Here is a 25308-nt window from a genome sequence, read left to right as displayed (position 1 = left end):
ACAGTGCCAGCTGTTATGGTTGCCTGAAAAGGTGTGCTTTGGATGTTGACACTGATGGCTATGTGGTGGTGCACATACACACCGAGAATATGAAAAGGCTTATTACAAAAATGAGGTCTCAGGGAGAACAATGCAGGGCTTTCAAGCAAGTGTGACATGGCGTGAGGGCAAGGAAGATGGCATTCCTGTTCCTTGTGAGTACTGATGCAAAAATCTTGAAATAAATGTCAGAAAAGCATATAAAGCAATATATTCAAAGCATTATGCAATATAACCAAGTGAGATTTATCCCCTGGAATGTAAGTATGGTTCACCATATGGAAATTGATCAGTGGAATACACCACATTAGGAAATGATGGAAAAATGACAGTCTCGATCGATGCAAAAAAGCATCTGACATAATACCCATTTATGATTAAAAACCCACAATAAACTAGGAATAGAATTTACTCAACTTGCTACAAAGCATATATGGAAAACTCAACAAAATCTTTGATGGTGAAAAACCATATTTTTAATATCTAATATCAGAAACAAAGATGTTTGCTCTCACCAGCTCCATTCAATGTTAAGGGGGGGGTGCTCCCAGGGAAATCAGGCAAGAAAATACAAGCATTCCAGCCAAGCCCGGTGGCTCAAGCCTGTAATCCCAGCATTTTGGGAGGCTGAGGTGGGCGGATCACAAGGTCAGGAGATTGAGACCATCCTGGCCAACATGGTGAAACCTCATCTCTACTAAATATAAAAAAACTAGCTGAGTGTGGTGGCACACGCCTGTAATCCCAGCTACTCAGGAGGCTGAAACAGAATTGCTTGAACCTGGGAGGCGGAGATTGCAGTGAGCTGACATCATGCCACTGCAGTCCAGTTTGGTGACAGAGTGAGACTCCGTCTCAAAAAACTAACCAACAAACAACCCCCCCTCCAAAAAAAAACCCAGCCAGGTGCAGTGGCTCACGCCTGTAATCCCAGCACTTTGGGAGACCGAGGCGAGTGGATCACAAGTTCAGGAGATTGAGACCATCCTGGCCAATATGGTGAAACCCCATCTCTACTAAAAATACAAAAAAATTTAGCTGGGTGTGGTGGCACACACTTATAGTCCCAGCTACTTGGGAGGCTGAGGCAGGAGAATTGCTTGAACCCGAGAAGTGGAGGTTGCAGTGAGCCAAGATCACACCACTGCACTCCAGCCTGGCAACAGACTCCATCTCAAAAAAGAAAAAAAAAAAAAAAAAAAAGCATTCCATACTTGAAAATATACATATACACACAGCCCTCTAGACAAATATACAAAAACCACACACTTTGTCACTGTGGACAAACACAAACTCACAAACCCACAGATGTAACAGCCCAGATACTAAAAGATGCTCCCAGACAGAAGGACCCCAGGTGTTCTGATCTCTTCTCCAGGTTTCTCTGGCTCCTCAGGAATAACCACCACAGTGCCATATATATTCTCGCTTGCTTTCTTGTCTTCCAGAATGCCAGGATCAAGGGGACAGAGATATTAGCACAGCTTTGTTAACTACACCTATTAGAGAATGTTACACAGAGGAAAATATTTACTGAATATTAGGACTCACACATACACAAATGGATTTTACACAAACGTCATCACAGACCCACATATACTTGTCGTTCAGAAAGTGTATGTTCTCACTCCCATTCCATGTAGCAGAGATACCCCTTAGCTCCCCAACACCTATCACAAAAGATGGTTCGTTGAGCCCATTCTGACAGTGAAGGAATCTCAAACTTCCCGATCTCCCACAGTACAATAATCATCTCTACAAAAGCACAACATGGCAGCCCAAGAATGCGAAAATAAGGACCTGAAATGGGTTGAGGAATCATTATGTTCCAACCCCTCAAACTACCATAGATGTTCCTGATGAGAGAAGCAAAGGTGTGTATCTCCTGGTTCAGCCACTGGGTCCTCCACTGCATCTCCACAGTAGCCATCACTTCCACTGAGGCCTCAGCTGCCAGCAAACCTTGCTCCAATCAGCCTCTGGACCCTAATATCTTCACCGTGGTGTTGGATGCTGCCACCTGACCCATCCCTGCTGTTGGAGGAGTGTGGAGGCCAGAGGCCTAGAGAGTTCCAACTACAGGTCTCCAAGCGACAGAAAGATCACTTCTGAACCCAGGGAGACTGTAAGTTGTTACGAGGGTGACCTGGTTTCCCTCAATGCTGCCACCTCCCTTCTAGAACACACTGACTTGCTCTCTAAGAAAAGGGTGGACTGACCCCAACAAAGGACAGACCCGACACCTATCATGCCTGTGCAATTCAGAAAAGGGAGAATTCGGTGGCTCCAGCAAGCAGTTTATTGGGAGTTGAGTTCACCTTGCCATATGATGTGAAGCAAGGTAGTTCCATGGCTTGTGAACCCTGACGCCAGCACCTCCCATATACAACAGAGCTGGAGCTCTGCAGCATGCGTCCTCTTCCAAAAACAGCCAGGTGCTACTCTTAGTGGGAGGCTAGGAAACCAGTCCTGGAGCAGGATGTATGTGACATGCACTGACGTGAGAAGGCCGGAGCACCGTCCATGCATATGCCGCGGAATATCTCAGGGTAGAATGTGCCAGAAAATGGGGAAAGCAAGTTAGGGGAGGTAAGCATTTTGAGTGTCCTACAGCTAAGACATGGCAGAGTGTGTCTCTGTGACTCCACTAGCAGTTCTGAGATTATTCTGATTGTGGTGGTTGGTACAGGGCTGGTAATTGCAGGAGTGTGGATGCTGTGTGGTCAAGGGGCATGTGTCCCATGACACCGGTTCTACTTCTTCAGCCCTCTCACCTCAGAGCCACCTGGGGTTGCCACAGAGAAATTTAGATGTGAAGTTTTAAACATGTTTCCCAGTAAGTATCCAAAGTGTAGGTTTGAGATGGGAAATGGAGCTGGAGATGACCTCAAAACAGCCCTGGAATAATGCGATGCTGACAATGTCTGTGAATTAGGATGTCCATAGGCATATCCCACTTGGGGAGAACTGTAAGGTTAGAAGCACAAAACTCCCACAGTCTGACCCGAGGACACTGATGGAAACTTAAAGGCAGATTTTGGGAGTCTTCTCACTTCTATCCAGTCATGTGTGTGAGCTGAGGGCAGCCATTGCCCTAGACGGTGTTTCCTAACTTCTGACTGGATGCCACAAAAGGCCTGCTGGGACCCAAGTCCTTCTTTCCCATTCCTTTAATTCTTCCTATGAAGAATCTCGACAATGGTCGCACATGTAATTGAAGATGTTCCCATATTGCTTACATTAAAGAAGGCTGCTCTTCAGCGTGGGTGATTTCATGGTTTTAAAATGAACTGGGGGCCAGGTGTAGTGGCTCATGCCTGTAATCCCAGCACTTTGGGAGGCCAAGGCAGGTGGATTTACCTGAGGTCAGGAGTTAAAGACCAGCCTGGCCAACACAGTAAAACCCCATCTCTACTAAAAACATAAAAATTCGTTGGGCGTGGTGGCATGTGCCTGTAATCCCAGCTACTAGGGGGCCCTGAGGCAGGAAAAGCGTTTTGACCTGGGAGGCAGAGGTTGCAGTGAGCTGAAATCGTGCCACTGCACTCCAGCCTGGGCAACAGAGTGAGACTCCATCTCAAAAGAAAAAAAAAAAAAAGTAAAATGAACTGGGGCTAGGCGAGGTGGCTCACACCTGTAATCCCAACACTTTGGGAGGCTGAGGTGGGTGGATCATTTGAGGTCAAGAGTTTAAGATCAGCCTGGTCAACATGGTGAAACACTGTCTCTACTAAAAATATAAAAATTAGCTGGGCATGGTGGTGGGCACCTGTAATCCCAGCTACTTGGAAGGCTGAGGCAGAAGAACTGCTTGAACCCCAAGAGGCAAAGGTTGCAGTGAGCCAGGATCATACCACTGCACTCCAGCCTGGGGCAACAGAGTGAGACTCCATCTCAAAAAACAGACAAACAAAAAAAGGCTGGGAGCTGTGGCTCACGCCTGTAATCACAGCACTTTGGGAGGCCAAGGCGGGCAGATCACCTGAAGTCGGGCGTTCGAAACCAGCCTGACCAACATGGAGAAACCCCATCTCTACTAAAATCACAAAATTAGACAGGCGTAGTGGTGCATGCCTGTAATCCCAGCTTCTCGGGAGGCTGAGGCAGGAGAATCACTTGAACCCGGGGGCAGAGGTTGCAGTGAGCTGAGATCACACCACTGCACACCAGCCTGGGGCAACAAGAACAAAACTCCATCTCAAAAAAAAAAAAAAAAAAACCACAAAAGATGGGATGGATAAAGAATTTTCCTTACAGTTTCTCTCAGTATATACTCTCAGGTGTCTTTAAAAGATTCTGTGAAGCGAAGGCTTTCCCACACTCCTTACATTCATAGGGTTTCTGTCCATGGAGTCCATTCGCATATTTGCAATCCTACAGGAGAGTGGAAGTGCCTCCCATATTTGTCAAATATTTCACTGCCACATGAGTCCTGTCTTCAAAGTGAATTAGGACAACTGAAGGCTTAAGCACACCGTTTATATTCCTTGAATTTCTCTCCAGCATAAGTACTCTCATATATCCAAAAGGAACTAACACAGCTGACAGCATTGCCACACTGTTTACTTTTTTAGGGCTTCTGTCTAGTATGAGTCCTTTCGTGCACGTGCAGAGACTTTGAGTAACTGAAGGCTTTACCACACTGTCTACATTGAAAGGGTCTTTCTCCAGTATGAATTCTTTTGTGTACTTTCAGGGAATTTAAACAAGTGAAAGCTTTGCCACACTGCTTACACTCACATGGTTTCACTCCAGTGTGACTTCTTTCGTGCCTTCGAAGGTGACTGAAGTAAATGAAGACCCGACCACACTGTTTGCATTCATAGGGTTTCTCTCTAGTGTGGGTTCTTTCATGGATTCGAAAGTGAGTGGAATAAAGAAAGGCTTTACCACATTCTTTACATTCGTAAGTTTTCTCGCCAGTGTGAACTCTTTCGTGCAATTGAAGGTAACTTGAAGAATTGAAGGCTTTACCACATTGTTTACACTCATAGGGTTTTTCTCCAAAATGAGTTCTTTCGTGCACTTGACAGGAACTAGATGACTTGAAGGCTTCCCCACATTTCTTACATGTATAAGGCTGAACTCCGGTGTGGGTTTTCACATGTTTTCGAAGGCTCGAGTGAGAAAAGAAGGCTCTCCCACATTCCCTACATACAAAAGGTTTCTCTCCAGTATGAGTTTTCTCATGACTCCGTAAGTACGTGGGACAACTGAAGGCTTTCCCACACTGCTTACATTCATAAGGTTTCTCTCCGGTGTGAGTCCTTTCGTGGGTTAGAAAAGGCTGGTAATAGATAAAGGCTTTTCCACATTGTTTACATTTGTAGGGTTTCTCTCCAGTGTGATTTTTTTCATGGCGCCGAAGAGCAGTAAGATATCTGAACGCCTTCCCACATTCCTTACATTCATAGGGTGTCTCTCCAGTATGAATTCTTATATGGTTTCGAAAGGAAAAGAGAAATGCGAAAGCTTTGCCACATTCCTTACATTCATAGGGTTTCTCTCCAGTGTGAATTCTTTCATGGGTTCGGATACTGGAGCTGCGAGTGAAGGTTTTCCCACATTCTTTACATTTATGTGGCTTCTCTCCATATTGGTGATACTCATTTGGTTTCTGTTCAGTGTGAGACCTCAAGTGTCTATTAAGGGAGACTTGATGCATGAAGACTTCCCCACACACACTGCAGTCACATGGTTTTAATCCAGTAGGAGTTTCCAGGTTCGTATGAAGATCAGGAATCGGGCTAGTGCTTTTTCCACACGGACGATCATCTTTATTTTCACAGAGTGTTTCAACTGTAGGACTGCTGTAAAAAATGAGTACCACATTATTAATAGTTTTGTATTAATGATCTTATATTTATTAGCAAGTACCAGAATTACATTTTAAATATTTTCAGAGAAACTCTATGTTATCTGCCCTGTCTAAATTGTTTGAAAGCTAATATACTCAATACTCTAGAACAGGCGGTTACCATAGCTATTATCAAAATAGTCAAGATTTTTTTTTTTTTTTTGAGACGGAGTCTTACTCTGTCACCCAGGCTGGAGTGCAGTGGCACGATCTCGGTTTACTGCAAGCTCCGCCTCCCAGGTTCACGCCATCCTCCTGCCTCACCTTCCCAAGTAGCTGGGACTACAGGCGCCCATCACCACACCCAACTAATTTTTTTGTCTTTTTAGTAGAGATGGGGTTTCACCGTGTTAGCCAGGCTAGTCTCGATCTCCCGACCTCATGATCCGCCTGCCTCAGCCTCCCAAAGCGCTGGGATTACAGGCGTGAGCCACTGCACCCGGCTTTTTTTTTTTTTTTTAAGATGGAGTTTTGCTCTTGCTGCCCAGGCTGGAGTGCAATGGTGTGATCTCCGCTCACCGTGACCTCCACCTCCTGGGTTAAAGAGATTCTCCTGCCTCAGCCTCCCAAGTAGCTGGGATTACAGGCATGTACCACCACAACCCGCTAATTTTGTAATTTTTTTTTTTAGTAGAGACAGGGTTTCTCCATGTTGGTCAGGCTGGTCTTGAACTCCTGACCTCAGGTGATCTACCTGCCTCGGCCTCCCAAAGGGCTGGGATTACATGCATGAGACACCACGTCCAGCCAGGATTTTAAAATACTGTTTCATAGTGATTTCTTTTCACACCCTGAACATCTATGACTTTTTTTTTCTATAGAGACAGGTTTTCTCTCTGTTGACCAGGCTGATGTTGAACTCCTGGCCCCAAGCAATTCTCCAGCCTTCACCTCCCAAATGCTGGGATTAGAGGTATTAGCTACCTTGCCCAGCCCATGACAGTTTCAATGAAACATCTTCAGTAAAAATTTTCTAAGAATGAATAAACTTGAAACTGTGCTTATTGTTTTGCTTGTTTGGCTTTTGAAATTTACGAAATAGTAAGATTCTCTTGGGGCTAATTACTCGTGAATGCAACTCACCTTAGTTTTCTTCCTTGGTTTTTGGGGTCATCTTCAATATCCTGGTCTTTCCATTTTTCCCCTAAAAGACAAGCCCAGAGAACCCACTATAAATTATTAGAAATGATAGAAAATTTTTTTTTTTTTTTTTTTTTTTTTTTGAGACGAGTCTCGCTCTGTCGCCCGGGCTGGAGTGCAGTGGCCGGATCTCAGCTCACTGCAAGCTCCACCTCCCGGTTTACGCCATTCTCCTGCCTCAGCCTCCCGAGTAGCTGGGACTACAGGCGCCGCCACCTCGCCCGGCTAGTTTTTTGTATTTTTTAGTAGAGACGGGGTTTCACCATGTTAGCCAGGATGGTCTCGATCTCCTGACCTCGTGATCCGCCCGTCTCGGCCTCCCAAAGTGCTGGGATTACAGGCTTGAGCCACCGCGCCCGGCCAGAAAATTATAACACTCTAAAATCCATGATTAGCTATGACCGTGTCTGGTTTACTTACTAAAGTATTCCCTACCCACATTTTTTTCTTTTGAGACAGAGTCTCGCTCTGTTGCCCAGGCTGGAGTGCAGTGGTGCAGTCTCAGCTCACTGCAACCTCTGCCTCCCAGGTTCAAGCAATTCTCTTGCCTCAACCTGCTGAGTAGACAGAATTACAGACACCTGCCACCACACCTGGCTAATTTTTTATACTTTCAATAGAGACGGGGTTTCACCATGTTGGTCAGGCTGGTCTCAGACTCCTGACCTTGTAATCCGCCCACCTTGGCCTCCCAAAGAGCTGGAATTACAGGTGCGAGCCACCGTGCCCAGCCCTTTCCCACATTTTAAATCTTGAAACACAGTTGTTGTGCAAGAAACATTTGTTCTCTCCTTAATTAAGTAGAGAAATTAAGTCACCCTTACCTATGCAGGCCAGGTTCTTGAAGGTTGCCCGCATCACATCCCTGTAGATATTCCTCTGGCCAGGATCCAGCAAAGCCCACTCCTCCAGGGTGAAGTTCACAGCCACATCCTCAAGGGAGATGGAGTCCTAAAACATCCCCCATGTGTGTACAGGAGGAGGGGTGAGATCAGCAGTAGTGAGGATCCATTCTCAGAATTCCTGAGAAATTCCATATAATCCTGTAGTCTCGGTTCAGTGATATGACTTTGTTGTCAGAATTCTCTTTCCACACTCACTTCCTCATAAATTTAACACTATCATGAACATACAAATATTATTTCTGTATTTTAACTGTGATCACTTGAAACATTTTTTTTTTTTTTTTGAGATGGAGTCTCGCTAAGTCGCCCAGGCTGCAGTGCAGTGGCACGATCTCGGCTCACTGCAAGTTCCACCTCCTGGGTTTATGCCATTCTCCTGCCTCAGCCTCCCGAGTAGCTGGAACTACAGGTGCCCGCCACCTCGCCCGGCTAGTTTTTTGTATTTTTTAGTAGAGACAGGGTTTCACCGTGTTAGCCAGGATGGTCTCGATCTCCTGACCTCATGATCCGCCCGTCTCGGCCTGCCAAAGTGCTGGGATTACAGGCTTGAGCCACCGCGCCCAGCCTTTTTTTTTTTTTTTTGAGATAGAGTCTCGCTCTGTCGCTCAGGCTAGAGTGCAATGGCGCGATCTCACTGCAACCTCTGCTTCCTGGGTTCAAGTGAACCCAGCCTCCCGAGTACCTGGGACTACAGGGGTGTGCCATCACGCCCAGCTAATTTTTTGTATTTTTAGTAGAGATGGGGTTTCACCATCTTAGCCAGGATGGTCTTGATCTCCTGACCTCTTGATTTGCCCCCTCGGCCTCCCAAAGTCCTGGGATTACAGGCTTGAGCCACCGTGCCCGGCCTTAATTAACTATTTTTATTTTTTTTTAGACAGAGTCTCACTCTGTAGCCCAGGCTGGAGTGCAGTGGCACAATCTCAGCTCACTGCAAGCTCCGCCTCCCAGGTTCACGCCATTCTGCTGCCTCAGCCTCCCGAGTAGCTGGGACTACAGGCGACCGCCAACACGCCTGGCTAATTTTTGTATTTTTAGTAGAGACGGGGTTTCGCCCTGTTAGCCAGGCTGGTCTCGATCTCCTGACCTTGTGATCCGCCTCCTCGGCCTCCCAAAGTGCTGGGATTACAGGCGTGAGCCACTGCGCCCAGTCATTTTTATTTTTCATAAGCAACATGAGACATCAGGAAGCCTGTGGAAAGCCAGAAGTCACTCGCCATGTTGCCCTGAAGGACCCCAGGCCATTAGAACCATGCAAATCCAGCTGGCTGAATGCAAATATTCTTTTGCAGAAGTATTAATTTCAACGTGTTTGTGTAATATTTACCATACGTTCAGTTTTTCCTTTCTGTCTCATTTCATGGGTCTAGGAAGTTATTGGAAAGAAAACACAGCAACTGGGACCTCTATAAAACCCCTGTACTCATGAAAGGGTTTATTACTCACATGCTTGAGATCTTAGGCAAAGCTGTGTAGGCTTTTAAGCATATGTGAAATGGCTTCAGAGAATAAGAAAAGGAGCCTGGCTGGGGATTTTTTACTGACATTAGGGAGTGGGCTAGTGTGAGTTCAAGCACATAAGTGGAGGCTGATGTGAATTGGCTCTGTCACCAGCACCAAATGAGGGTGACCCAGGCATTCTTCCTACCACATCTATATGTGGGGTACACAGTGGAAACTGAGGAATGAGATTTTAAAGCTGTGAGCAGTCAAAGGCTGGACGGGACAGCTCACGCCTGTAATCCCAGCACTCTGGGAGGCAGAGGCGGGCGGATCACTTGAAGTCAGGAGTCCAAACACTAAACCTCCAGCCCTTTTTCTCTCCCCCGACTTTGGGGGCTAGGGCTAGAAGAAGATCAAGACTGGGAGTCTTTCTGGACATCAATCCCCACCCTGAAGTTAGGTAGGCGTTCCAGTAGTCATTTTTAATTTTTTTTTTTTTTTTTTGAGACGGAGTCTTGCTCTGTCGACTGGGCTGGAGTGCAGTGGCTGGATCTCAGCTCACTGCAAGCTCCACCTCCCGGGTTTACGCCCTTCTCCTGCCTCAGCCTCCGGAGTAGCTGGGACTACAGGTGCCCGCCACCTCGCCCGGCTAGTTTTTTTTTTTTGTATTTTTAGTAGAGACGGGGTCCCACCGTGTTAGCCAGGATGGTCTCGATCTTCTGACCTCGTGATCCGCCCGTCTCAGCCTCCCAAAGTGCTGGGATTACAGGCTTGAGCCACCGCACCCGGCCCAGTAGTCATTTATTTACAACAAGAGGTTCCTATTACCCTTATCACTCATGAAATTCCAAGAGATTTAGGAACTCTGTACTAAGAACCACACACAAAAGACCTTTTTTATCATAGCACGGAATATCACGGCTCAGGGGCACAGGTTCACCAGAAGACAGATGATTCACAGGATTATATCATGTTTCCACTCCAGTCACTGGTAACAATGCGTCATTACAGTTTTGTTTTTAGTTTGAGTCCCAGTCTCACTCTGTCACCCAGGCTGGAGTGCAGTGGCACAATCTTGGTTCACTGCAACGGCTGCCTTCGGCGTTCAAGCAGTTCTCCTGCCTCAGCCAACCGAGTAGCTGGGATTACAGGCATGCGCAACCACACCCAGCTAATTTTTGTATTTTTTTTTTTTTTTTTTTGAGACGGAGTCTCGCTCTGTCTCCCGGGCTGGAGTGCAGTGGCCGGATCTCAGCTCACTGCAAGCTCCGCCTCCCAGGTTCACGCCATTCTCCTGCCTCAGCCTCCCGAGTAGCTGGACTACAGGCGCCCGCCACTTCGCCCGGCTAGATTTTTGTATTTTTTAGTAGAGACGGGGTTTCACCGTGTTAGCCAGGATGGTCTCGATCTCCTGACCTCGTGATCCACCCGTCTCGGCCTCCCAAAGTGCTGGGATTACAGGCTTGAGCCACCGCGCCCGGCCTAATTTTTGTATTTTTAGTAGGGACAAGGTGTTTCTTCATGTTGGCCAGGCTGGTCTCGAACTCCTACCTCAAGCAATCTGCCCGCCTCGGCCTCCCAAAGTGCTAGGATTACAGGAATGAGTCACCACTCCTGGCCTGGGTTTTTATTTTAAAACAGTAGACCAGGCCGGGTGTGGTGGCTCACGCCTGTAATCCCAGCACTTTGGGAGGTGGGGGGCAGGCAGATCACTTGAGGTCAGGAGTTTGAGACCAGCCTAGCCAACATAGCAAAATTCCATTTCTACTAAAAATACACAAATTAACCAGGTGTGGTGGGCACCTATAATCCCAGCTACTTGGGAAGCTGAGGGAGGAGAATCACTTAAACCCGGGAGGCAGAGGTTGCAATGAGCCAATATTGCGTCCCTGAACTCCAGCCTAGGTGACAGAGCTAGACTCCATCTCAAAAAATAAAATAAGGCCGGGCGCAGTGGCTCAAGCCTGTAATCCCAGCACTTTGGGAGGCCGAGACGGGCGGATCACGAGGTCAGGAGATCGAGACCATCCTGGCTAATACGGTGAAACCCTGTCTCTACTTAAAAAAAATACAAAAAACTAGCCGGGCGACGAGGCGGGCGCCTGTAGTCCCAGCTACTCGGGAGGCTGAGGCAGGAGAATGGCGTAAACCCAGGAGGCGGAGCTTGCAGTGAGCTGAGATCCGGCCACTGCACTCCACCCTGGGTGGCAGAGCAAGACTCCGTCTCAAAAAAAAATAAATAAATAAAATAAAATAAAATAAAATTTAAAATAAAACAGTAGAATACAATGAAACAATATCCTACTATTTCTTTCTGCATGTTTCACAATTAAAGAAATATCTAGAGAACCCTAAAAATGACAGAATACAGAAAACCAGGGACAACAAAGGCAATTTTATCTATTGACACCTACAGCTACCGAAAATAGTAAACACAGCCTAAAATCAACAGGATAAACCTAAACCCTCACATTTAAGGTTTATTTACCTCAGTTCCTTTTCAACACCATGCCCAGATTTCAACAGACATTACAAGATATATTAAAAGACTTAGACGGTTTGAAGAGACAGTGTAGGCACCAGAACCAGACTGAGATATAAAAGAGATGCTGGAATTATCAGACCAGAAATTTATTTCTTTTCTTTTTCATTTTTCTTTTTTTTACTCTGTTGCCTAGGCTGGACTGCAGTGACACAATCTCAGCTCACTGATACTGTCATAGTGGATAAAACAGAATACTTGGCCAGGTGTGATTCGTGCCCGTAATCCTAGCACTTTGGAAGGCCGAGGCAGGAGGACCTCTTGAGGTCAGAAGTTTGAGACCAGCCTGACCAAAACGGAGAAACCCCGTCTCTAAAAATACAAAATTAGCCACGCGTGGTGGCACATGCCTGTAATCCCAGTTACTCACGAGGCAGGAGAATCACTTGAACTTGGGAGGGAGAGGTTGCAATGAGGCGAGATCATGCCATTGTTCTCCAGCCTGGGCAACAAGAGTAAAACTCCATCTCAAAAAAAAGAAAAGAAAAAACAAAAAGAAAAAAGAATACCTACTATATGTTGTCCGCAAGAAATCCACTTTTTTTTTTTCTTTTTTTTTTTTTTTTGAGACGGAGTCTCGCTCTGTCGCCCAGGCTGGAGTGCAGTGGCCGGATCTCAGCTCACTGCAAGCTCCGCCTCCCGGGTTCACGCCATTCTCCTGCCTCAGCCTCCCGAGCAGCTGGGACTACAGGCGCCCACCACCACGCCCGGCTAGTTTTTTTGTATTTTTTAGTAGAGACGGGGTTTCGCTGTGTTAGCCAGGATGGTCTCGATCTCCTGACCTCGTGATCCGCCCGTCTCGGCCTCCCAAAGTGCTGGGATTACAGGCTTGAGCCACCGCGCCCGGCCTTTTTTTTCCTTTTAAACTTTCTTTTGTTTTTTAGACACGGGGTCATGCTCTGTCACCCAGGCTGGAGCGCAGCTGTGGGATGACCAGTAACTGTAACCTCAAACTCCTGGGCTCAAAGGATTCTCTCACCTCAGCCTCTGAGTAGCTGGAACCCCAGGTGTGCACTACCATCCCTGGATAATTTTGTTGTTTCTTTTTATAGAGATGGGGTCTCACTATGTTGCCCAGGCTTGTCTCAAACTCCTGGCCTCAAGCAATCATTCTGCCTCAGCCTCCCAAAGTGCTGGGATTGCAGGTGTGAGCCACCATGCCTAGGCCAACAAATCCACTTTATTTTATTTTTCATTTTATTTATTTTTTGAGACAGAGTCTCGCTCTGTCGCCCAGGCTGGAGTGCAGTGGCCGGATCTCAGCTCACTGCACGCTCCGCCCAGCCTTTGTGATAAATATATCACAAAGGGCCGGGCGCGGTGGCTCAAGCCTGTAATCCCAGCACTTTGGGAGGCCAAGACGGGCGGATCACGAGGTCAGGAGATCGAGACCATCCTGGCTAACATGGTGAAACCCCGTCTCTACTAAAAAAAAAAATACAAAAAAACTAGCCGGGCGAGGTGGCGGGCGCGTGATCCCAGCTACTCGGGAGGCTGAGGCAGGAGAATGGCGTGAACCCGGGAGGCGGAGTTTGCAGTGAGCTGAGATCCGGCCACTGCACTCCAGCCCGGGCGACAGAGCCAGATTCCATCTCAAAAAAAAAATAAATAAATAAATAAATCACAAAGATACATTAAAAATAAAGGAATAGAGAAAGATATACCATGCTAACACTAATCATTATTATTATTATTTTGAGACAGAGTCTCACTCTGTCACCCAGGCTGGAGGGCAGTGGTGCAATCTTAGCTGCAACTTCCACCTCCCAGGTTCAAGCGATTCTCCTGCCTCAGTCCCCTGTGTATCTGGGATTACACGCACGCACCACCACGCCCGGCTAGTTTTTTTTTCTTTTTGAGACGAGGTTTCGCTCTTGTCGCCCAGGCTGGAGTGCAATGGCGCAATCTCAGATCACTACAATCTCCACCTCCCAGGTTCAAGCGATTCTCCTGCCTCAGCCTCCTGAGTAGCTGGGATTACAGGCGCCCACCACCATACCCAGCTAATTTTTTGTATTTTTAGTAGAGACAGGGTTTCACCATGTTGGCCAGGCTGGTCTCAAACTCCTGACTTCAGGCGATCCGCCTGCCTCGGCCCCCCAAAGTGCTGGGATTCAAGCATGAGCCACCGTGCCTGGCCAATTTTTGTATTTTTAGTAGAGACGGGGTGTCATCATGTTGGATAGGCTGGTCTTAAACTCCTGACCTCACGATGTGCTCACCTTGGCCTCCCAAAGTGCTGGGATTACAAGCGTGAACCACCACACCTGGCCAACACTAATTTTTAAAAAGCTGGCATAGCCTTATTAATTTCAGAAAAAGCTGACTTCATAGCATGAAAATATCAGTGATAGAAGGGCATTACATACTGATGAAGGGATCAATTCACCAAGAAGACAAGGTAATCCTTACTGTGTATGTACATAAAGCACAGAGTGGCAAAATACATGAGGGGAAAACTAATGCAACTGCAGGAAGAAACACAGGAACGCACTGGTGCAGCTGTATACTTCAACAACCCCCATCATTAATTTAGAGATCCAGCAGGCAGAAATCAGGAAGGACATAACTAAATTGAACAGCACCATCAAAACAACTGGACTTAACTGAAAACCAAAATAATTCATTCAGCAACAGCAGAATATACATTCTTCTCAAGTTCACATGGAATATTCACCAAGATACCTCACATTCTGGTAAATAAAATACTTCCCAGCAAATTTAAAAGACTAGAGAATACAGGCCGGGCGCAGTGGCTCATGCCTGTAATCCCAGCACTTTGGGAGGCCGAGGCGGGCGGATCACGACATCAGGAGATGGAGACCATCCTGGCTAGCACGGTGAAACTCTGTCTGTACTAAAAATACAAAAAATTAGCCGGGCGTGGTGGCAGGCGCCTGTTGTCCCAGCTACTAGGGAGGCTGAGGCAGGAGAATGGCACGAACCTGGGAGTCAGAGCCTTGCAGTGAGATGAGATTGCACCACTGCACTCCAGCCTGGGCGACAGAGCAAGACTCCGTCCCCCAAAAAAGAAAAAAAAAAAGAGAATGTTCTCAGATTCAGAATCACTAACAGAAAGATAGCTTGAAAACCCATAAATATTTGGAGATTAAATACTGAACTTCTAAACAATGCATGGATGAGAAAAGTCTCAAGAGATATTAAAAATTATTTTGAATTAAATCAAGATAGAACTTATCAAAACATGCAGAATGCAGCAAAAGGAGTGCCTGGCTGCAATTTATACTATTGAACACATATACCACCAAAGAATGATCTGTAATCAATAATCTCAGTGTCTAACTTAAAAAACTAAAAACAGGCCAGCCATGGTGGCTCACACCTATAATCCCAGCACTTTGGGAGGCTGAGTCAGTCAGGTACATCACCTGAGGTCAGGACTTTGAGACCAGGCTGGCCAACAGGGTGAAACCCCATCTCTACAAATACAAAATAACAAAAATACCCTCTAATGTACTCTAAAATACAAAAATTAGTCGGGTGTGGTGGCACAGGCCTATAATCCCAGCTACTTGGGAGGCTGAGACAGGAGAATCACTTGAACCAGGGAGGCAGAGGTTGCAGTGAGCAGAGATCGCACCATCACACTGCAAGCCGGGGTGACAGAGCAAGACTCTGTCTCAAATAAATAAATAAATAAATAGATAGATAGATAGATAGATAAATAAATAAATAAATAAATAAATGTCGAGGCAGGCAGATCACAAGGTCAGGAGATCGAGACCATCCTGGCTAACAGGGTGAAACCCCATCTCTATTAAAAATACAAAAAGGTAGCCAGGCGTGGTGGTGGGCGCCTGTAGTCTTGGCTGAGGCAGGAGAATAGTGTGAACCTGGGAGGGGGAGGTTGCAGTGAGCCGAGATCACGCCACTGCACTCCAGCCTGGGCGACAGAGCAAAACTCCATCTCAAAAATAAATAAATGAATAAATAAATAGAGAAAAAACAACAAAACCAAAAGGTGGTCTTGTGAAAATATCAATAATAAACTGAAAAATGTCTCCTCAAGCTAACTAACAACAAAAAAACAGATTATTAACATGACGAAAGGGGGAAATGAAGAAGAACTTGACAAAATTGAACATCTATTTACGATAACAAACTAGGAAAATGAAGGGAATTTCTTCTTCTTCTTTTGAGACAGATCTCACTAAGTTGCCCAGGCTGGAGTGTATTGGCTATTCAGAGGCGCCATCATAGTGCTACAGCCTCAAACTGGTGGGCTCCACCAATCTTCTTGCCTTGGCCTCCCAAGCAGCAAAGACTACAGGTGCATGCCACTGCATTGGGCAAGAGGAACTTCTTGAGAAACTGCATATAAGAAACCTGCAGTTAACATCATACTTAAGGTGAAAAGCTAGATGTTTTCCCAGTAATAAGGAACAAGGTAAGAAAGACCCTTCTCACACTCTATTTATTTATTTATTTATTTATTTATTTATTTATTTATTTCTGTGACAGAGTCTCACTCTGTCGCCCAGGCTGGAGTGCAATGGCGCGATCTCGGCTCACTGCAATCACCGCCTCCCAGGTTGAAGCGATTCTCCTGCCTCAGCCTCCCAAGTTGCTGGATTACAGGCATGTGGCACCACGCCTGGCTAATTTTTTGGTATTTTTAGTAGAGGTGGGGTTTCACCCTATTGACCAGGCTGATCTCGAACTCCTGACCTTGTGATCTGCCCGCCTCAGCCTCCCAAAGTGCTGGGATTACAGGCATGAGCCACCACGCCCAGTCTTTTTTTTTCTTTTTTTTGAGATGGAGTCTCACTCTGTTGCTCAGGCTGGAGTGCCGTGGTGCCATCTCAGCTCACTGCAACCTCCACCTCCCAGGTTCAAGAGATTTTCCTGCCTCAGCCTCCTGAGTAGCTGGGATTACAGGTGCACCCCACCATGCCCGGTAATTTGTGTATTTTTAGCAGAGATGGGGTTTCACCATGTTGGCCGGGTTGGTCATTAACTCTTGACCTCGGCGATCCCCCTCACCCTTGCCTCGGCCTCCCAAAGTGCTGAGATTACAGGCATTAGCCACTATGCCCGGCCCCTCTCACCACTTATATTCAACATTGTACAACAGTGAAACTAAGACAAGAAAAAGAAATAGGCCGGGCGCAGTGGCTCAAGCCTGTAATCCCAGCACTTTGGGAGGCCGAGGCGGGCGGATCACGAGGTCAGGAGATCGAGACCATCCTGGCTAACACAGTGAAACCCGTCTCTACTAAAAAATACAAAAAACTAGCCGGGCGTGGTGGCGGGCGCCTGTAGTCCCAGCTACTCGGGAGGCTGAGGCAGGAGAATGGTGTAAACCCGGGAGGCGGAGCTTGCAGTGAGCTGAGATCCGGCCACTGCACTCCAGCCTGGGCGACAGAGCGAGACTCTGTCTCAAAAAAAAAAAAAAAAGAAAAAAGAAAAAAGAAAAAGAAATAAAAGATACACCAACTGGGAAGGAAGAACTAAAGCTGTCTTTCTGCATATGACATGATTGTGTACGTAGAGATTCCAAAAATCCACAACAAAGAAAATTCCTGGAACCAGTAAGAGCAAGGTTGAAGGACACAAGCTTAACATACAAAGGCCAACTCCTTTCCTATACAAATAAAGTCAACTGATCTTTGATAAAGAACCAAAGGCAGCGGGGTGTGGTGGCTCATGCCTGTAATCCCAGCACTTTGGGAGGCTAAGGTGGGTGGATCACTTCAGCCAGGAGTTCAAGACCAACCTGGGCAACATAACAATACTCCATCTCTATTTCTTTAAAAAGAATTTTTTTTTATAAAAGAAAAATTAAATCAAAATGGATCACAGGTGTAACTGTAAAATACAATAAGACTCCTAGAGGATAACATAGAAAATCTAGATGACCTTGGGTTTGATGATGAATTTTAACATAACTTATGTTTGACTTTGTTAAAATAACAAAATCCTGTTCTGGGGCCAGGCGCAGTGGTTTACGCCTGTAATCCCAATTCTTTGGGAGGCCGAGGTGGGCAGATCACTTGAGGTCAGGAATTCGAGACCAGTCTGGCCAACATGGCGAAACTCCATCTCTACTAAAAATACAAAAATTAGCCAGGCGTGGTGGTGCATGCCTATAGTCCAGCTACTTGGGAGGCTGAGGTAGGAGAAATTGCTTGAACCTGAGAGGCTGATGTTGCAGTGAGCCGAGATCACGCCACTGCACTCCAGCCTGAGTGACAGAGCGAGACTCCATCCCCGCCGCCCCCCAAAAAACAGTCCTGCTCTGGGAAAGACCATGTTAAGAAAATGAAAAGACAAGCTACAGACAGAGAAATTCCTTGCAAAACACCTATCTGATAAAGGACTCGTATTGAAACTACTAAAAGAACTATTAAAACTCAGTAACAGGGGGCTGGGGCGGGGTGGCTCACGCCTGTAATCCCAGCACTTTGGGAGGCCGAGGCGGGCGGATCACCTCAAGTTGGGAGTTCAAGACCAGCCTGACGAACATGGAGAAACTCCAGCTCTACTAAAAAAAAAAAAATACAAAATTAGCCAGGCATGGTGGCGCATGTCTGTAATCCCAGCTACTCGGGAGGCTGAGGCAGGAGAACCACTTGAACCTGGGAGGCGGAGGTTGCGGTGACCGGAGATCGCGCCATTGCACTCCAGCCTGGGCAACAAGAGTGAAACTCTGCCTCAAAAAAAAAAAAAAAAAACTCAGTAACAGGAAGACAATCCAATTAAAAATGGGCAAAAGATATGAACATATACATCACCAAAGAAGAATTAGAGATGGTAAACAAGCACATGAAAACATGCTCAACATCACATGGCATTAGGGAGTCAATAAAACTAAGATAAATAAAACTGAGTAAGATACTACCACACTCACTAAATGGCTAAATTTTAAAACACTGAAAACACCAAATGATGGCGAAGATGGAGAACAATAGGTATCATCATTATTTGCTGTTGGCAATGGAAAAGGGTACTCCCACTTTGAAAGGCAGACAGTTACAAAACAAAACACATTCTTAAATTGTAATCTAGTCATCATGCTCCTAGGTATGTACTCAAATGAGTTGAAAACTTACGTTCATGTGAAAACCTGCACATGAAGACTTATAGTTTCATTCAAAACCTTGCAACCCTTAGACTGAACCAAGGTATCTCTCAACAGACATATGGATAAACCATCTGGTTCACCCATAGAATGATAAAAAGAAATCAGGTATTGGCTGGGCGGGGTAGGCTCATGCCTGTAATCCCAGCACTTGGGGAGGCCAAGGAGCGTGGATCATGAGGTCAGGAGATCAAGACCATCCTGGCCAACATGGTGAAACCCCGTCTCTACTGAATATACAAAAATTAGCTGAGGGTGGTGGCACTTGCCTGTAATCTCAGCTACTCAGAAGGCTGAGGCAGGAGAATCAGGTATCAAGCCATGAAATGACATGGAGGCTAGGTATGGTGGCTCCCACCTGTAGTACCAGCTACTCAGGGCACTGAGGCAGGAGGATCACTTGAGTCTGGGAGTTCAAGACCAGCATGGGTGATATGATGAGACCCTATCTCAATTAAAAAAAAAAAAAAAAAGACATGGAGGAACCTTGACTTGAAAATAAGTGAAAGAAGCCAATCTAAATGGTTATATAGTGTGTAGTTTCAAAGATGACATTCAGGAAAAGACAAAATTATGACAGAGTAAAAAGGCTTTTGATTGTCAAGAATTTGGGAAGAGGGAGGGATTAATGAATAGGGGAAGCACAGGGGATATTTAGGTGAGGGAAACCATCCTACATGATGCAGGTATGATGAATAGCGGTTATTATACATTTGCCAAAACCCATAGATTGTATAACAGAGTCAGCCCTAATGTAAACTATGGACTTTGAGGCATAATATTGGTACATCAATTATAACAGATGTATTAAAGTAATACAAAATATAAAAAGGATAAACTATGTGGAGGCAGAGGGATCAAGTGGGAACACTATACTTTCTCATAAATTTTTCTTTAAGTCTGAAATAGCTCTACAAAAATAAAATCTACTAGAAAAATAAAAATGATGAAGACAGGCTAATGACAGTTCACCCCATTACTGGTTGATGAATGAAACATACAACCTTTCACTCAATTCACGAATTTTATTTTAGTAAGCCTTTATGGTGCTTTCTGAGCCAGAGACTGGTAAAGGCGATGAAAGTTCCATAGAATGCTTTGTTCAAAAGCCCATCAATCTCTATTTTGAGAAGTGAAATAAGCGCTTTGATTAGCATCAGTAGTGTCTGGAACTCTTGCACGAACATAAGAGTGTCCAGGCAGAGTCTTGGATTGTGGGATTACCCTACATAGAGGTGTGTATTATCTTGGCTTATATAGCTATCCGTGAGGTAAAAAAAGATTCCCAGAGTTTTGTGGGTTTTCTTTTTTTTTTTTCCTTTGAGATGAAGTCTTGCCCTGTTGCCAGTCTAGAGTGCAACAGCGCAATCTCGGCTCACTGAAACCTCCACCTCCCTGGTTCAAGCAATTCTCCTGCCTCAACCTCCTGAGTAGCTGGGATTACAGGCACGAGCCACTACGCCTGGCTAATTTTTTTTGTATTTTTAGTAGAGACGGGGTTTCACCATGTTGGCCAGGCTGGTTTCAAACTCCTGACCTCAAGTGATCCACCCACCTTAGCCTCCCAAAGTGCTGGGATTACAGGCGTGAGCCACTGCACCTAGCCTAATATTCCCAGAGTTCTTTTACTACAAAGGTGCAACTCTTAGACAATCACTCAAGTGTGTAAACATGCACAGATGGGATTTATTGTTGGCCAGTGCTAAGATGACAACCTGATGAGCTGTCCCTTGAGTCCAGTCCTTTATCAGGTCCCTTTCAATTAAGGGATAAAAAGCAGCAGCTCTTTACCGAGAGCCCCACCGTGTACAAATGTGGCCATGTCACCCATAAAGTCTACACATTCCCCACTGCTGTTCACTCAGTAGCAAAGGATCTAGGAGAAGGTAGACCTCCTCCAGCACCATGAATCTGGCAAGGAAGTAAGAAAAGAAGTCACCCCCCCACCCCAACTCCTACAGAGAGGATATGCTGAAGGCTAACATTTGGCTCTGTAATTTTGAAAGGAGGTCTGTGTAGGTTGCTGTTTCCAGGACCCATGGCAAAATGAGCAGTTGAGTAGACTCACATGTTCAGGACGTGGGAGAGCCTCAATGTTCAGGAGAACCTGGTACATGGTGTTCACTGCAGCTCTAATGGCATATAGTGTGGGGCCAAGGGCTGTTTCTTCCATCAGAGCCCTATGGACAACTTATGGTCATCATGGATAATTACAAGAGGCATAAGAGGAGGTTTCTAAAGCTACTATAGTGGCCAGGAATAGTGGCTCATGCCTGTAATCCCAGCACTTTGGGAGGCCATGGCAGGCAGATCACCAGAGGTCAGGAGTTCGAGACCAGCCTGGCCAACACGGCAAAACCCCGTCTCTACTAAAAATATAGAAATTAGCTGGGTGTGGTGGTGCACACCTGTAATCCCAGCTACTCTGGAGGTTGAGGTAGAAGAATCACTTGAACCAGGGAGGTGGAGGTTGCAGAGAGATGACATCACGCTACTGCACTCCAACCTGGGAGACAGAGCAAGACTCCCAAAAACAAAAGCCTCTATAGTGCTCTGGAGGCACTAACAGGAGTGTGGTAGCAGCAATGTCCAGGCAATGATGACCAGTTTGCAAGTCACAGCATAAATAGGCTTAAGGAAAATTTATAAAGGACTGTGTTACCTCCTGAACATCAAAAAAGCCCAAATGATGTTGTGGGTGCCAAGAGGAACAACAGCTCTGTTGATGGTCAGGCAGGGAGCAGCCCTCTGATTACCAAATAATTCCTAAGAATTTAACTTAGGTGTCACCCTGGACAAGGGTGGTAGCTGCAGTGAAGATCTTGCCTATAGAGACTGTATACAAAGGCAAGGCCTTTGAGGGTCCCTGAAAGCAACCAGGTGAATTATATCATATCCCTTCAGAAGTGAAGGGAGAAATAAAAATTAATAAATAAACAAAAAAAAGTGAAGGGAGGTCAGCACCGTGGCTCACGCCTGTAACCCTAGCACTTTTGGAGGTGGTGGAGAGAGGATCACTTAAGCTCAGGAGTTGAAGACTAGCCTGGGCAACATAGTGAGATCTCGTCTCTAAAAAATAAAAAATTTATTTTATTTATTTATTTATTTATTTACTTACTTATTGAGACAGAGTCTTGCTCTGTTGCCCAGGCTAGAGTGCAGTGCCATGACCTTGGCTCACTGCAACCTCCGCCTCCTGGGTTCAAGCGATTCTCCTGCCTCAGCCTCCCAAGTAGCTGGAACTACAGGCATGCGCCACCACAACAGACTTTTTGTGTTTTTAGTAGAGACGGGGTTTCACCATGTTGGCCAGGCTGGTCTTGAACTCCTGACCTCAAGTGATCCGCCTGCCTTGGCCTCCCAAAGTGCAGGGATTACAGGCAGAAGCCACCACGACTGGCTTCTAAAAAAATAAAAGAAATTAAAAAGTAAAGATAATCATCAGGTAAGACACTGTTTAAAAGGGACTGATCAGGCCAGATGCATTGGCTCACGCCTGTAATCCCAACACTTTGGGAGGCCGAGGCAGGCGGATCACAAGGTCAGGAGATTGAGACCATCCTGGCTAATACAGTGAAACTCCGCCTCTACTAAAAATACACAAACAAAATTAGCCGGGCATGGTGGCAGGGGCCTGTAGTCCCAGCTACTCAGGAGGCTGAGGCAGGAGAATGGCATGAAACCAGGAGGCGGAGCTTGCATTGAGCTGAGATCATGCCACTGCACTCCAGCCTGGGTGACAGAGCAAGACTGCGTCTCAAAAAAAAAAAAAAAAAGGGACTGAGTATTTACCAATGCTGATTAGATGGAGCCAGTTATTGCCAGAATGTTGGAGATTGGGTACAGGGGCAGAATCACGTCATCAAGGTAGCAGTAACCCACCATGAGACACCATTTATTCTTTCCAGGTTTAAGAATAGGCCAAATTGGGCTATTAAGAAGCCCTGGGAATAATCTCTCTTCACTAAATAGGTCTTGTACAATGGGTTTCAATCCTTGAAGACTCTGTATAATTGACATTTGGTCATATTAAGGACTTTAACTGGGGAGTAGGGGGTGGTAAGGTCCCTAGCGTTCTATTTGTTAAGCCAATTTGTAACTGCCAAAGAGTTAATTTAAATTATAGGGTGTAGGCCAGGCATGGTGGCTCACACCTCTAATCCCAGTACTTTGGGAGTCTGAGGTGGGCAGATCACTTGAAGTCAGGAGTTCGAGACCAGCCTAGTCAACACAGTGACAGCCCATCTCTACTAAAAACTACAAAAAATTGCCGGGTGTGGCAGCAGGTGCCTGTAATCCCAGCTACTCAGGAGACTGACGCTTGAACTCGGTAGGCAGAGGTTGCATTGAGCTAAGATCACACCACTGCACTCCCACCTGGGTGACAGAGTGAGGGTCTGTCTTAGCACTCCCACCTGGGCAACAGAGCAAGAAGACTGTCAATCAATCAATCAATCAGTGTACCTTGCTTACATTTAGTGGGATCCCCAGATATAACTGATTCCTAGGATTGATTAATCCCATGAATGATTGTCAGTTAGTGCATTACAGAGATGTTAAAATTAATTCAGAATCAGGCTAGACCCGATGGCTTATTCCTGTAATCCCAGCACCTTGGGAGGCCAAGGCAGGAGGATTGCTGGAGCCCAGGAGTTTGAAACCAGAAATATATATGTATGATTTAAAAATAATAAAATTGATTCAGAACAAATGTCAGAGAGGCCTGAAAGCCATGCACGTGCAGTGTCCTTTTCTCTCTTTTTTGTGAGACCGAGTCTCGCTCTTGTTGTCCAGGCTGGAGTGCAAAGGCGCGATCTTGGCTCAATCACAACCTCCACCTCTCGGGTTCAAAAGATTCTCCTGCCTCAGGCTCTCTAGTAGCTGGGATTACAGCCATGCGCCACCACGCCCAGGTAATTTTGTATTTTTAGTAGAGAAGGGATTTCTCCATGTTGGTCAGGCTGGTCTCCAACTCCCGACCCGCCTGCCTTGGCCTCCCAAAGTGTTTGGATAACAGGTGTAAGCCACCACATCTGGCCCTTTATTTTTAGTTGTATTTTTTTTTTTTTTTTGAGACGGAGTCTTGCTCTGTCGCCCAGGCTGGAGTGCAGTGGCTCGATCTCGGCTCACTGCAAGCTCCGCCTCCCGGGTTCACGCCATTCTCCTGCCTCAGCCTCCCAAGTAGCTGGGACTATAGGCGCCCGCCAGCAGGCCCAGCTAATTTTCTTTGTAGTTTTAGTAGAGACAGGGTTTCACCGTGTTAGCCAGGATAGTCTCGATCTCCCGACCTCGTGATCCGCCCGCCTTGGCCTCCCAAAGTGCTGGGATTACAGGCATGAGCCACCGCGCCCGGCCATATAATTCTTTTACTATATATTGGAGTTCCAATGAGGTCAAAACCCGCAATCGAAAGGCAAATACATTCACAAAGGCCAGGTATGGTCACGCCTATAATACCAACATTTTGGGAGGCCACGGCAAGAGGATCCCTTAAAGCCAGGCGTTCAAGACTAGCATGAGGAACATAGCAAGACCCCGTATCTATAAATAAAAATTTGAAATTAGCCAGTAGTGGCAGATGCCTTTACTCCCAGCTACTCAGGAGGCTGAGGCGGGAGGATCGCTTGAGATGCAATGAGGTTCGATGGCGCTACTGCACTTCAGCCTGGGCAACATTGCGAGACCGTCTCAAAACAAACAAACAAATTCCCAAACGTGGGAGTGGTAACCCAGACAGTGGGTCAGTGCCTGGTGAAGACAGCAGGGGTATGAACGAACTCTGGGAGCTCCACGCGCCCTCCGCTCCCCCAGCTGCAAAAAAAAAAATGCTCCCTCCTCCAGGCTTCAGTTCTCACAGGTGGATTCACCTTAATGTTCTGACCCAGCTGGATTCTCAAAAGCACGAGAAGATCTTGGGAGATGCGGGGCTGCGGACGCCCTGCTGCCCGGAAAGGGTTCCGGGCCAGGACCCCAGTCGCAGAGACGGGACTAGACGCCTGAGGTCCCAGCTGCCGGCCCAGCCCCACCCTGCTGGGAGACCCTAGGGTCTCCTGGCCCCAGAGCTGCGCCAGGAGGACTCAGGTCTTCCCACAGTCGGTTCCGACAAGTCCCCTCCTCAGGTCTCGGGACTCCCGGTCCCGCAAACTCACCATTTCTCGGCCTAGGGAGGCTCCAGGAGTCCTCCCTACAGATCCCTCACTACCTGCAGGTCCCGGTGCGACAAAGCATGTGCAGAGCCCCAGACAGCCCTCAGCCCAGGGTGAGACTAGCGAACCGCTAG

At 46.5% G+C, this 25308-nt stretch overlaps 1 protein-coding gene across 2 annotated transcripts in view; it reads right to left on the bottom strand.

Moving 5' to 3' along the window:
* Window positions 1-4188: 4188 nt before the first annotated feature.
* ZNF490 (zinc finger protein 490) overlaps window positions 4189-25308 on the bottom strand; it is a 33649-nt gene continuing 12529 nt past the window's right edge. The window contains exons 3-5 of one of the 2 annotated variants that reach the window (XM_033196215.1): window positions 7861-7987; window positions 6980-7040; window positions 4189-5846 (exon numbers count right to left, since the gene is read on the bottom strand). In XM_033196215.1, coding sequence (XP_033052106.1) covers window positions 4610-5846; window positions 6980-7040; window positions 7861-7987 — 1425 coding nt within the window. In that variant the 3' untranslated portion in view covers window positions 4189-4609. Of the gene's footprint in view, window positions 5850-6979; window positions 7041-7860; window positions 7988-25308 lie in introns of both variants that reach the window. The other variant, XM_033196214.1, reaches the window with a different exon arrangement.

Source organism: Trachypithecus francoisi, unplaced genomic scaffold, assembly GCF_009764315.1.
Source record: "Trachypithecus francoisi isolate TF-2019V2 unplaced genomic scaffold, Tfra_2.0 Lachesis_group5, whole genome shotgun sequence".
NCBI classification, from domain to species: domain Eukaryota; kingdom Metazoa; phylum Chordata; class Mammalia; order Primates; family Cercopithecidae; genus Trachypithecus; species Trachypithecus francoisi.
This window is presented reverse-complemented; position numbering and strand designations above follow the sequence as displayed.